Here is a 14986-nt window from a genome sequence, read left to right on the forward strand (position 1 = left end):
ATGTAAGTCTGCCTCTCACCCTCGGGCACTTTCTTTTCATTTCTGCAATACACAGCATTTTGCCGTTGCGCTTTTAATCTGTCATTTCTGGCTCGGGCTCTCTCCCTCCTCCCTCGTCACTTAATACTCTCAATGCTGATATATATATTTATGGGAGAGAGTGAGAAATAACAGATATTTGTTTGGCTGCTCTGAGATCTCGTTAAACATCAGATAAGAGGCACTCCACAGCAGGCAGTGACAGCCGCGGCGCCAGATACATCTGCTTGATAAATAAATCATTTTACCCCTCTCTTCTTGTCTTCCCAACAGGAATCTGATGGAGAGATGCAGCATGACACAAGGTTAGCCATTTTCACTTTTACCCGCTCTCCTCCCGGTAGTGACACCACCACCACACCTCTCTTTCCTTCTTCTTCTTCTCTCCATCACTCCTAAAACCGCTCCTCTTTCCAAACACCTTCTTCTGCTCCATTCAATGCTCAGCCTCTCTCTCTCTCTCTCTCTCTCTCTCTCTCTCTCTCTCTCTCTCTCTCTCTCTCTCTCTCTCTCTCTCTCTCTCTCTGCCTACCAGCCCGTCTCAGTCAGAATTAGAGGAGGCTTTCCTAAATGCATGCCGCTCTGAGGGGACGCAAAGGCACATGAACATTGTGATTGTATCTTCTGACAATGAGGCGAAAAGCATATCAACGGTGAGGAGAAGTGCATGTCTGGTTTTATTAGCTGCTCTGAGATAAGTGTGTGTAGTTTCTTTGCCACACTTACAGTCTGAAGATAATGATTGTTGTGAGTAGCTGTCCATGTGTTCAACAGTGCAGTATGTTTGGAGAATGTGAATACATACTGTGCAACGTGTTGGAGCTTTTTGTCACTGTAATTTCTGCAGCAGATTAAGAGAGTCGGCTGAAGACTGTTTGCTTTAGTTGAAGGAAATCTGCGTTGTTTTTTTGGTCAGTGGATTCAGCTATCATTGTGATTTTATTGGCAGGAGAATAATGAGGCGGCTAATATTTTCACAGCCTTCAATTAACTCTTATATTCGTTCTCTGGGCAGTATGATACCACAGAGAGGCAATTATGGATGAACAAGCGCATCACAAGTTGTTCTCATTAAAAGAAACCCTTAACCTTGTATAGATTAAGCGAAAGAGAGAAGGGTAAATTCATAGTGTTGCATTTTACCTGATGAGTTGATATGTTCATATATTTCAGTGAGTACATCATGAAGTCTTACATGTGTTGCCTTCAGGTGTCTTTACAATCTGCAGGTCAGCATAACATGATCATAACATCTAGAAGTTAATTACTTTGACTTCTGAGGAGATGATCTCTGTGCTTCCTGTTACATACTGTAATTAAAGCAAACAGCACTTCGAATAAGGTGCTGTCCAGAGGGAAAGTTTAGGTCTTTAAGTGAGTGTCAAACTTCCTGTGCACTAGGAAGAGCTTTAATTAATCTGGGGGTGAAAACAATTTAAAATGATTGCTATCTTCTTCAGCACTTTAGTGTTTCCACGATATGTAAGTTTATAGCACTACTTCAAGTACAATCAGGTGTCCTAAGCTTTGCTACTGTACTGCCATGAAGTACATTTAGGACATTCTTAGCATGATTTATTGCAGGTTTTCTGGTGATACAACCAAAACTACTCATTAATACTTTGGCATACACAGCCAAACACTTAAATGAGATTCATATTACAATGAACAAGTCTTTAAGTTTGTCCAAACATCATCTTTACTCGAGTTGAATTAGATTGATGTCAACTATGTAAATTGAGATAATCTCGTACCTACAAAACAGCACAAAGCAGAATGTAAAATTTGAGAAGCACAGGTAAGAAGGCCACATTAAGAGAAAATAAGCTTCATTAAAGTCTTTATGACATTTGCTATATTTAGATTTTACCCTTGTGTAATGTAGATAATTAAAACTTTGGGGGGAGTCGTATTTTCCATTTTCTGCTTCAAGTTTTCAATTACAGCCGATTGCTGTAATAGCCATTATTCTTACATTTTTTAGATTGTTCATTTCCTCTTTATGAGGTTAATTGCTGAACTTGTTCATTTGTACCAAATCTCACTGTCAAATGGAAATAAAATCCAAATGGTAATGCCCAAAAGGAGTATTATTATTACAAGTGTACATTGTGCGCTAAACATTCAAAGGTCCCTGCTGATTGACTGATGATGTTGCATCCACAAGTTCAACTTTCTGTAAGCAACAAAGAAATCTCACCGATCGTCAAAACATTTCAAAGTGTTTCCATGAGTCCAATAAGGTATTGGAGGTTTCCTTACGTTAGTACTGTAGGAGCAGATATTATTACCAGTCATAGTTGCTATAGGACAGAAAAGCGAAGAATAAGAACAAACGGCATCTCATTCAAAAATCCTTAAGAAAAAAATGATGTTAGCTTCACTTGACTTGCTGTGACTTTTAATGAGATCTTTACAAATGTTTCCCTTACCTTCATCAGCTGTATCTACCCATGATCCACTTTGACTCTTTCCCCAGGCCCTTTGAGAAATCTCAAGCCCTCTGGGCTTTTCTCAGACTTTGAGGAAAATGCCCTTTGTTTGTTCACCGCTCTCGTATTTCCCTAAGCTAGGCATGCAGCATCCAATGGCAGATGCTATACTTATGAAGGCTCCCTTCAGGTTATCCCGGAGCAGTTTACTACCTCCCCAGTCTCTCATTCTTCAGTCTAATTATTTCCATGAGGATGAGATCAGAGATTTATGCACGAGTCATTTTGTGAGGATGGACTATATGTTGCATCTGGAGGTGGTTGATGAGGGATCTGCCTATGGCCTACCCAACGGGCTTGTTTCTGCATCTGTATTCTGCTTCGGACCCCTGTGAGTCACATGTCTAAGTCTTTAGACTCCCTCCCTCTTTTACTTCCCGCCTCGCCACCCTCATCGCTCCCTGGACTATTGGAGATATGCCTGTCTGCCACACAGCATTTATAAGGCTCAGTCAAAGCCAACAGGACAGAGTCAGCGGAGCAACATAAGCCTCTGGAGCGCCCATACAGTGGGCCTTAAGTGTCTTGTAAACAAAAAGTCTATGTAATGTGTGTCAAAAGAGTAAGATGTGTGGCATTTTAATGTCTCGTACAGTAAAAAATACAACGAGCAGGGCTCTTCAGATGGGTTTTAACCTGATCCGACTGTCCTCTCACAGGCTGCTTCAGCTCGGATGAATTATTCCTTTCTTTGTGGCATGCATTAGCTTTAGTCCTGATCTTTCTTGTTCAGGGTCATGGTTCCTGCTCCTATTACATCATAATAATCTTTTGTGTGTCGGGCTACAAAAAAACATGTTGTTCCTCAGACAAGAGGTCTCACCAGCTCAAACAAACACACTTAGCCCTCTTATAAGCTCGATAAACACACGTATTATACACCCATTACACCTCAGTAAATTCTTCATTGCACCCTGGGGGGCTGTGCATGCTGCTGTACTGTATGTTCAGCCTATGCCAGACACAACTATCCTCCTGCTCTCCTCCTGCAGTGTATTGCTTGGTGGATTTACAGATGTCACATCTGGGCAGTGATGATAAAGAGAAAACGCCTCGAAGGTGGAAAGCACAACCTTTCTTCAAAGGCGAAATGATGTTGTCATGGCCCTTTCTACCTCTTTGTGCTCCCTGTATGCTGAGGAGGATCCCATAATCTGCAGTCTCTGAATTTAGATTTCAGGAGGTTATGAACAGTAATTTATTCAACCTTAGCAATGTTTGAACATAGTAAATATAGATTTGCAGAGGGATTGGAGTGCAATGTGTTTCTTAACTTGCTGTTCTGCAGTCACTGAAAATGTTAACATTGACCAAACGTGCTACATTAGTTCAAAAGGTGATTGTATATTCATTTGTTTTACTAAATATATAAATAAGGCTATTCTACCTTTATTTTAAGCCATGAATAAGAACAATGTATTGATCCCACACAGAGAAGAGTTCAGATGTAGTACAAGTAAAACTGATGCTGATGGGAATGTCATGAGTTGGGCATTTGCTGATAAACCAAATAAATACATAAATAAATAAAGTATTGGACAAATTAAAATCATAAAGAAGTGAAATTATCATCAAAGTTATTAGAATTCATTCTGAGGGGGAAATGAAAGTAAGAACTAAGTCTAATGGCAATCCATCCAATAGTTGTTCAGATATATTCAAACATTATAGCCTGGACCAAAATCACAAACACTATGCCAACAGGATGACTAAAAACTACAATACTACAGTATGAGCATTTTTCTAATAAATAAAGAATACACATATATCAAACTGAATACAACATGCCCAAATATTAGGCAGTAAATCAGCAGCAGCAGTTTCCTTCTACACTTTGTATTTTAAACCCCTCCATGTCTACATAGTGATGTATCTCTGTCTCTCAGGCGATTACTTCTCGTCGTCCGCCAGGCGGGGGACCACAGGTATGTCACGACTGTGTTGTCGTGGCAACCTGCAGTGAGGAGTGAACTCATTCAGTTTTAACAATGGAGAAATCTTAACACTGTGGTCTTTACACACACACACACACACACACAGCATACACATTGTACAAATCATTTTAATGATGATTTAATGACTGCCCCCTTTTTTTCTGTATCTGTCTATTGTTGCTTTTTTGAAAGGTTGTGAAGGGGTTAAGAGCTCAATTCAATTCTGGCCTGCGGCTCTGTGTAGCTCTGGAGCCGAAATATTGTCTACTTATGTCCGGAAACACCAATAGAAAGAGAGATAGAGAAAACACTTTCTCAATACATACAGCAGGGCAATATGAAACATACATCTTTATCCAATTTATTTATTCAACTCTTTTTTGTTATTATAGTTTTTACTGTCCAGGCAGTACAACATTGAGAATAATTTAAAGCAATCTAACATTTGTGCCGTGGGCTGAAAAATAAATTAAATTTAGTAGGAGTGAAGTTGTTTTTCTTGATGAAAAGGGAAACATAGGTAAAAGTAAAATTCAAAACAACCACGAGGTTCAGCTGTATATTGTCCACATTCTTTAGAAAGCTCTTTCTATTGGGCATGCCGCAGATTTCTTTTTTTGTACATTGACATTATTGTGAGCAGCAGAGAAAGAGGAAGATAGTGTTCTCACTCAAGGTCTCTTGCTGATGGCATTATCCCAGTATAAACAGAGACTAGAGTTCTTCACAGGGAGCAGAGCCAAGACCCGGCTGAGGCTGCTTCATTCAAAACACAACCCGTGGTCTAAAGCTATACTCAACTTCATCCATTACAGTCTGTGACTTCTTATTTTCCCATTGGATATCCTATTCTGTGTAGGCTATCTACTGGCAAAAAGTGAAATGCCTTGACATATAGCTAATGATTGAATGCTGTATGCATTGTAAAGCCCCCTAAGGCCCCCCTTGAATCTGATTGATTCAAACCTGATACTTTATCAGGACCTTTGTAACATTAAAGCTATCTTAAAAAACAAAGACATGTGCCTAAACTAATGTTCACCAAGTTCTTCTCAATATATTGACCTTTTATTAAAGAGAATTTGATATCCATGTTTACATTGCTGTTTAAATTACCTTACATTTAATTTCACAACTTGAGTATTATCATCCAAAATACTGCCAGAAAGTTGGGAAGAACAGATTTATTTAAAGAGAACTCAATGTAGTTATTACAAATCCATGAAATTGGGTTGCAAGAGGCAGATTAGAAGACTTCACATTTTGTGACTGTAGTTACTTTTAATAGACCGTCCCGTCTTAGTCAATAACCCGTTTATTAAACAGGGCTTTAAAAGTTATGAGACTTCTCAAAGCACCCTCCAGAGCCACAATAGACGTTCCCTGGTCTGATAAATGGACATATATAACCAGCCTAAAGTTGCCAAATGAACCTGATGTTAATCCTCTGTCGGTATTGACCAGTCTGGCGAAGTCCTTATGTTGTGCTGTAACAGATGGAGATCCAGTCTGTGCAAAGATGCATTGCACTGAGCAGCACACTAAAGTAGGTTTGAATTGGACTGTGGTGGGCTGTGAGCTGCCACTAGCACACAGTAGTAAGTAGGTTTGGCAGCAGTAAATTACAGATGGGACTTTAATTTACTCCCATTTCATGTGCAGTACGTTTCCTCAAGCTTCTCCATCGTTTCACTCATTCTGCCAATGAAAGCTTCTCCATTGGGGCAAAATGGCTTTTATGTCAATAAGATTAGAAACACCTTCTGTGGTAACAAAAGTATTGACATGCTTATTGGGGATGGAGTGAAATGAATTCACTTATCAGGTGGTTGTGTTATTGGTGAATCTCAAGTCTGTCTTCAGGTAAAGTGGGGGGGGGAAAGTATTTAGTCAGCCACCAATTGTGCAAGTTCTCCCACTTGAAAAGATGAGAGGCCTGTAATTTTCATCCTCGGTATACCTCAACTATGAGAGACAAAATGAGAAAAAAAAAAATCCAGAAAATCACATCTGGAGACTGGCTAGGCCACTCCAGGACCTTGAAATGCTTCTTACGAAGTCACTCCTTCGTTGCCCGGGCGGTGTGTTTGGGATCATTGTCATGCTGAAAGACCCAGCCACGTTTCATCTTCAATGCCCTTGCTGATGGAAGGAGGTTGTCACTCAAAATCTCACGATACATGGCCCCATTCATTCTTTCCTTTACACAGATCAGTCGTCCTGGTCCCTTTGCAGAAAAACAGCCCCAAAGCATGATGTTTCCACCCCCATGTTTCACAGTATGGTGTTCTTTGAATGCAACTCAGCATTCTTTCTCCTCCAAACACGTCTAGTTGAGTTTTTACCAAAAAGTTCTATTTTGGTTTCTTCTGAACATCTGACATTCTCCCAATCCTCTTCTGGATCATCTAAATGCTCTCTAGCAAACTTCAGACGGGCCTGGAGGACATGTACTGGCTTAAGCAGGGGGACACGTCTGGCACTGCAGGATTTGATCCCTGGCGGCGTAGTGTGTTACTGATGGTAGCCTTTGTTACTTTGGTCCCAGCTCTCTGCAGGTCATTGACTAGGTCCCCCCGTGTGGTTCTGGGATTTTTGCTCACCGTTCTTCTGATCATTTTGACCCCACGGGGTGAGATCTTGCGTGGAGCCCCAGATCGAGGGAGATTATCAGTGGTCTTTTATGTCTTCCATTTTCTAATAATTGCTCCCACAGTTGATTTCTTCACACCAAGCTGCTTACCTATTGCAGATTCAGTCCAGGCCCGGACTGGCCATCGGGAGGACCGGGAGGTTTCCCGATGGCCTGGCCTGCTAAATGGCCTGCTGGCCTGAGGTATTTTTTTTTTTATGTATGTATTGTGTGAACGCAACGCTGCGCAAATGTGGGTCTGACTCTGCCTCACAGAGGGTGACTGGCTGTCTACATTCTGTGGCCTGCCGACATGGCCACTTTTATACAGATCATACTAATGCCCTCGATTGGTCTCTGTGTGTCATTCAAGCTCGGGAGGGTGTGTGTTACGGCCCGTCCACACAGCGGGGTGCGTTGACGCTTGCCGGCGGGCGTGTCTGACACTCGACCAACAACCAATCACATGAATCTCCCACCCCTGACACACAAGCAGCGGTTTGATTGGCTAGAGCTTGTACTGGCATATGATTTGATTGGCTGACGCTTCTGCCGAGGCGTCAAAAGTTGAACATTGCTCAACTTTTGCAGCGAGCCATGCCAGCAACGCTCCGCGTCGCTTCCCACGATGCAGTTCGGCTAAAAGTGACCATTCAAAATGAATGGGCAGAAGCGTTGGAAGCTTCAACGCACGCCGCTGTGTGGACGGGCCGTTATGTGTGGCGCGAGCGAGTGAGATAAAGCGCGCGCACCGGTTACGTGTATTGTTGTTGTTAGCATCTGGTGCTAGCTAGCTGCGCTAACGGATATAAGGAGCTTTTTCAACAACAAGGTGGAGGAGAGTCCTCTCCTGTCAGACTGAGAGACTGATAACTACAGCTCAGGTGAGGTAAAGGACTCTGAGTGTTTAGATAGTTAACTTAGTCCAAGTTATTTCAGTGGGTCTCAAACGGTTTAGTCACCATTTATGTAAACACATTATTGGTGGGGGAGTGATTAGTAAAATATGCATGCATAATATAAAAAAAACGTTAACTAGGTGAAAAAAGGTAAGATAAACTATTAAAACTTGTTGAGAGCTAAAACTAGTCTTTGCTGCTGCCTCAAAGAGGAGCAGGGGGAGAGGAGGGAGACAGGTGAGGCTGGTTCAGGAGCACAAACACACTCACAACTATAAATGAACCAAAAACAAATAAATAAACCAGTTTCAATGTTTTTTCATATTGGATATGGTATGTTATTGGTTATGGCCATGTTTTTATGATTTTTTAAATGTATACAGTTATGTTTCATATGGGTGTAGTGTCTCTATATTTCCCCCTCAAAATGCACCAGATTGATGCATTTAAGTTCAACATTAAAAAACAAATCTTACCGGGGGAGCATGCCCATGGACCCCCTTATAGGATACTTTTTTGCCCCACTGTATATAGAAGCTCAGCTAAAGCCAATATGAGGAACATAAGTCAAATAGAGAAAACACCAGCCCTGAACTGCCCAACACACACACAACACAATGTTTGAGCGCTCCCCTGTGAAGACTCCTGCTGCGATCTGATCTGATCAGGAACAGAATTAAATATGCCAACAAATTGCCAAAATGGATTGAACGCTTGCTGTTTCCTCTGATGCTTGTTACACATGTACGCAACCGCGCTTCTCTACACAAATACAACTTTATTGCTATGACTGATGTGATGTTCAAAGGGCCAAGGAGACATGAAGGAGCTGGGGGGAGTTTGATGAGCGGCGTCGCAGCAGGGTACAAATATTCATCGTTTCATTTATCCCCGGGAGGCTTTTGTGTTGTAACAGCATTATGGTAACAAGCCTGACAGTGAATGCAAGCATATTTGCTGAGTTTCCCTGAACTGCGTTTGACATTACCTGCAATGCATGGTGAGGGGCGATGCTTTTATTATGTTACTGTAAATCAAGTTCCTGTTTTATTACCTTATAACAACCAACGTTATATGCAAATGTAATCAATGACATTTTAAGATGATTTCATGCGGCCTCAATTATAAATTGATACTTCAGTCGTTCTTTTTAAGAAGTTAGGGGGCTTTAAAATGTCTATCACTTTCAAGGCCAACACATTTTTCCTACCCTCTTAAGGTTTAGTTTCTTTTGATATGTAGATAGAAATTAAAACAGATAAACAGTGTGGGGGAAGCGCCTCAGTTGCAGTTATTAACTTCAAGCAGCAAACTGTGTTGACTAGTCATCATCATTGCTCTGGTGACTTAATCCACAGAGCTGTTTTTTCTGGCCGCTGGTAGTGAAGAGACACAAGAGACTGTGGTATTTCTGGAGTCTTGCATCAGAAGAAACACACAACTCATGGCTCTTAAGTAAAGCCTCTGCGGTAGATTATACCATGGGAAAGAAAAGTAAAGTCTAATTATCTCCAACTCTGCTCATGTTTGGTCCCTTTTGGCTTTTAGGCTGTTTGAGTCTTAGGCTTTTGTCTCAGACCGTTAATAATAATAATACTTTTCTTTTTAATCTGGTTTATTACAACCCAGGTCTAAGTTTTGTTTTTTGGTCCATTATTCCTACTGCAATACTTGCAGATATTTGGATAATTGCTAAGGTCTGAGAAGGCACTGATACTGCAAAGATAGAGGCACTACAGTACATTCATAGTCAATATGGAAGCACTGACAACTACCTTTTTGTTGTGTGGATGACTTGTTGAAAGTGGTTTAGTGGTTGTTTACCATTAGCTCTTATCTTTTCTTGCCCCATCGGACTTCTCTGCTCCCACATCTCACTATAACGTTGGTTATTATCATTGGAGATAATGGCCACAACAACATAAATAACACCTACTGAGATATCCTCTAAACTGGAACAGGAAGGTTTACTGTTCAAAGTAGATATGGTGATTGTGTCTCTGTTAGCTCCTCACTTAATAGCAGACTTCAGGAGGGATGGCACAGCGGCCATTAAAGTTTAATCTCCTCATTTGGTCATTGTGAATATTTGATCTGGCAAGCAGTGACTACCTGCTCACCTCCTGTAGCGTAGCACTACTAAATCAACCTGCGGGCACCATAAAGAGGCTCCCCATTGTAGATCTAAAATGGATGCTGTCTAGTATTGACCTTTAGAAGGTTTCACATTAAGGCTTTTTTTTCTAAATTAAACTGGAGTCACTTGCTGTGGGAGCCATGGAGGAGAAAACATATACGGGCAGAGTGGGAGGCGGAAACTGCCTAAAGTAGGTTATATTCTGAAGCAGTGCCAAAGCTTTGTTGTACTCCCTATGGCGTGCATTGTCTGATCCTCTTGACAAGATGTAACACATGGGGAAAGTTTTTAGGGAGACAGGGTTTACTCATGTTTGCATCCCCACTACAGCCTCCTCTTAACACTTTGAGGGGACTCTGTAGAATAGAAAGTGTGCTTAATTTACATACCTTTTGTTTTTTTAGAGTTTTTCTGGCAGTGTTGGAACAGCAGCGGGCCTATCATGAGGTTCTCTGAGGACTCAGACATTTTCCTTCATGTGGAAAGTGGGTTTACTTTGCCAAACAACACCTGAGGCACTGAGATCTCATGTTTATCTCTCTGTGGGAGGTGTTAGGACACAGTGAGGCTACAGTGCTTCCTGTGCACTGCAGGAAGGTGTGTGTTTATGTCTGAGCATGTGAGGGCGGACTCTATAGTAGCACACTTACTTACCAATTCAGCAGCTACTTCTGTCGTCTTTCGCTCTCTCACCCTCTGTGACTTGCAGATAAGAAACTGCAACCATATTAACAATGTTTGCACAAACTGCCATTGTTTCCTGAGCCACTGTTGAAGAGAGATTACAAATAATAAGTGGTGGTGCCTTTAAAAATGGCAGCGGGCGACAAAACATTCATTCCAGTTTGTCGTTGAACTGCTAACCTGACACTCTGCGGGAGGTGATAAAAGTTGTGCCGCTGGTCTGCATTTATTCATTTATGCTTACTTGGCTCTTCCGGACAAGACACCATGTTTAAGAGGCAAATATATTATATCTAAAATGTTTGCACCCCAGTTAGATTATGGTGGTAATTTGACCGTTTGCCAAGCCCCACCACTCTTTAGTAACTGTTGCCATGCCTTTCAAGCTTTTCCTCTTCATTCAGCATATAATAACATTTACAGTCCTAATGGTGGCAGATTCAGCATACTCATTAAAAGTATTTTAATATTTAAAACTGGTTTTCAATTTTAAACGAAGTAGACAAAAGCAGGCTTCACAATTTCAGCCATTGACTTTAGATGACGGAAAAGAACACTCTTGCTATAAGGTTTTATCAGGATCAGTTAGCTAACATCTAAACAAATGCTAACCCATCTCTTCTCCTTGGGAAAGATACAAATTCCCAAATTGCTCCTGAAGGTATAACCAAGATGCTGGCTAGTTCAACATGTGCAGAAATCAATAGCCTAGCAGACCATGCTCAGGGGCAATTGTTTTGCTCTTAAAGTAATAGTATAAGTAATATAGTAATACTCACCCGTTCATTTTCTCTTAAAACCTTCTACTGCAAACACGTATAAACAGTAGTCGCATCAACAAGTAGCGTGGCTGCACAAGCTTGAGTTTATGCGGCTGTTTCATGCTTGCTAATGACAGGTTATTAGGCTCTAACCGTGCAGTCGACCGGAGTTCAAGCCCTAGCACCGCAGAGAGATGGTGAACGATGGAAATGGAAACAAACACGCATTCATCACAACACTGATTGATTGAGGAATAACCTCTATGGTCAGCTGGTCAATACTTCTCTATTCCATAGGGTGTTGCAGTTTTTGGTGACTGCATTCAATTGCTCACAACAAGAGAGATATGTGAGATAAGTACACGATAAAAAAGGAGGCTAAAGCAATACAAAATATGAATCACTCAACATTCGATGTTGTAGATTGCTTTAACAGTGTTAGGGTTGGTTATATTGTAGAACTTACATGTAAAAGTTATATAGGAAAAATATCTGTGCATTAATCTTTGGTGTGATAATTCAAAAGATATTGCACGCCAGGTTTTTTCACTGAATTCATCTCATTAATTATTACGTTTCATCATGACCAAATGTCTCGTTTTCTGAATGCACCCTAAATCTGTGTTTTTCTCTGGAGTCAACATAACTAAATGTGCCTCTAAATCTTTGGGACTTCAAAGCTGTTTTTCTCTGCTCTCTTGCCAGGGTCATCACAGATAGCCAACTCCTATCTGCCTCCCCAGGCAAGACTTAGAGCTTTGACTGTTGGTTTGTGGTTAGAGTTCAAACTTGGCTTCAACATTCAGGCGACCAGCAGCAGCCGAGGCAACAACTATACACACATGACAGCCGAGGCAGAGAGAAAAATATGAAAAAGATATATATTGGCAAAACTGCCCTGAAAACACAGAGAAATGGTTGCAAACATCAGAAAAGAAGGTAAGATGAGTGAGTCTGGGGACTGTTTTAATCTCTAAACATCAGCCTCATATATGGGGATGGGATCCATTTAATTCATTGTGTCTAATGGAAATGGATTCTCATTGCGAGGTCATGACCATTAAAAAGCCATTAAAAAAGAATGAGGCATCTAGTCATTCCCATCATTCATCTTCATTTCTCCTGTCATGTATCAGCTAACATCTACATCAAAACCGCTGTGCTGCAACAACAGTCTATACATCTGAATCTAAAACAAAATGTTATACCATAAAAAAGAAAAATCAATGGCTCTGTGCTCAGACCTAATTATACTGGCATTACATAGTGATAAGAGCTCCGGGGCAATTTTCACATACTGTAGTTCCCTGGCTCTTTGCCGTCTGATTTTACAACACCGCGAGCAGCTGTTAGGCAGCGGAGAGGTTGTAAAGATTTAATTCTCTTGTAGCATCAGGCAAGCACAGTGGTTTGAATACAGGAGCATGATTGATACATAAACTCTTCAATGACTCAACTATCTGTCTGTCTGTCAAATATTAACAGTTCAACATATACAGTATAAACTCACGAGGTCTTGTAAATACTCTTACTTGCTTTGTATACAGGAGTATTATTGATGACAATTGTCAAACTTTGCTATTTAAAAGATGATGGTAACAATTCACTACATCCTTTAAACATGTGTTGCTGTTTTAACACCCACACGTTTATTTACTATATAACCTCAGGGTCCACGTTTATAGACATCTTTTTTCTTGTCTCCTTATTATCTGACTTACGGCTTGATGAAGGCTTAATTAGTGGAGATCTTCCACCAAGTACACAGACATTAAAAGGTAGTCGATCCCTCGTGTTGACAGAAAACAGTCTATAAGTCTTTCTGTGGACACGACTTTCTCCTGCTTTGCTGCCAGCTTTCTAATTGAGGCTGTGGGTCGAAGTGGTCTTGGAGGTCCACTCTGCTGCTGGTTGGCAGCGCTGAGCCTTTGAACTTCTCTGTGAGCCAACTATCCATCAGTGTGGCAAAATGCTAAATCCCCCAGAGCGCACACAGACCATGCTCCCCCATCTCCTGCCTTTCATTCTCCCCATCCATTCCCTAAGTCCCCGTCCCAGTCGCTATGTTTCCCCACATTCAAACAATCTTCGAATGTCTGTAATATTGCTCCCTGTTTGGTCTGTTGTTGTTGTTGATGTTGTTGATACAGTGCTGTTGTTGTGTCTCGCTGCTCTCTGATGCTGATCTTTCACCCTCTTTTAAAGCTCACTCACACACAAAGCTGCAGTCCATTCTATATTGTCTTCTATGAATCACCCATGCTCTGTGTCTGGGGGCGAGAAATCCTTTCCTATTCTTTCAGGGGCTGTGTAATGGAATTCACCATTACACCGATGGGAGCTCTTTTCCCAGCCTCTCTGTGAATGGGAAATGATTTGTATTCTTCCTCCATCCATCTGCTCCTCCCCATCTGCCTCACTGCTTTCCCCCTGCCTGGGACCTCTCTCACACTCTGGCTACACTTCATCCTTTTCCCTCCTTCTTACACACTTTACTTTTTAGACCATTGCCTTTCTCTCTGTCTGTTTTCTTCCCCCCTCTGTCAGACTCAATGCATCTGACACACTTTGACAGCAATGAAAGTACATCAGTGTTGTGACCGTGTCTCTGAACTCTCCCTGCTGCATGTTCAGCTCTTTACACGACCACAAGGACGACCTCCGTAAGCGCCTGTCGTACACCACCCACAAACTAGAGATGGTGGAGACGGAGTTCGACTCCACTCGGCAGTACCTGGAGACAGAGCTGCGCCGGGCCCAGGAGGAACTAGAGAAATTTACAGAGAAACTACGCAGGTTCGTGTGCATGACTTTGTAGATTGCCTTCTTGTGTATGCATGGGTTGTAATTTTCCCTCCAGGAAGAAACTGGTGATTAATTTATTATGTTGTAAAAGGCTGTAACATGTCATTAAAAGCCATGACAGTGGTACTCGCCTCATTTTCAGCCCAGTATCCCAAGTGATCAAGTTCATATTGGATGACTTCACACCTCCAACTAATGTCGACATAGGAAGTAGTGTGCACCCTTCAGTGCATCTCACCAAAGGTCAGCAGACCACAATGTATGCCTTGTTGCACTCCTAAAATAAACATATTTATTCAAACGTATTTAATGTGACCCTAATCTCTCCCTAACCTTAAAGGTGGGGTAGGTAAGTTTGAGAAACCGGCTCGAGATACACTTTTTGTTATATTCCATGGAATGCTCTTAACATCCCGATAGCAATGAATAACGTAAGTGCTTTGACAAAAAATCCATACAAAAAATGTCATCTGTGGAAGCCGTAGTACTGTAAAAAGCACGACCAATCATCTGAGCCGGCCCGGCTAAAATAACTGGATGGCCTACCTGCCTGTCAGCCTTTCTGTGCACAAACTTATCTCGTGCCCTCATTGGTCATGTGCA

The 14986-nt window shown here is 41.5% G+C and overlaps 1 protein-coding gene across 1 annotated transcript in view; it reads left to right on the top strand.

The window, feature by feature from the left end:
• Positions 1-561: 561 nt before the first annotated feature.
• LOC117556379 (brain-enriched guanylate kinase-associated protein) overlaps positions 562-14986 on the top strand; it is a 37277-nt gene continuing 22852 nt past the window's right edge. Inside the window, exons 1-3 of the mRNA XM_034231682.1 lie at positions 562-692; positions 12284-12517; positions 14213-14374. Coding sequence (XP_034087573.1) covers positions 12447-12517; positions 14213-14374 — 233 coding nt within the window. The 5' untranslated portion in view covers positions 562-692; positions 12284-12446. The remainder of the gene's footprint in view (positions 693-12283; positions 12518-14212; positions 14375-14986) is intronic.

The sequence above is a fragment of the Gymnodraco acuticeps genome, unplaced genomic scaffold (genome assembly GCF_902827175.1).
Source record: "Gymnodraco acuticeps unplaced genomic scaffold, fGymAcu1.1, whole genome shotgun sequence".
Classification (NCBI taxonomy): Eukaryota; Metazoa; Chordata; class Actinopteri; order Perciformes; family Bathydraconidae; genus Gymnodraco; species Gymnodraco acuticeps.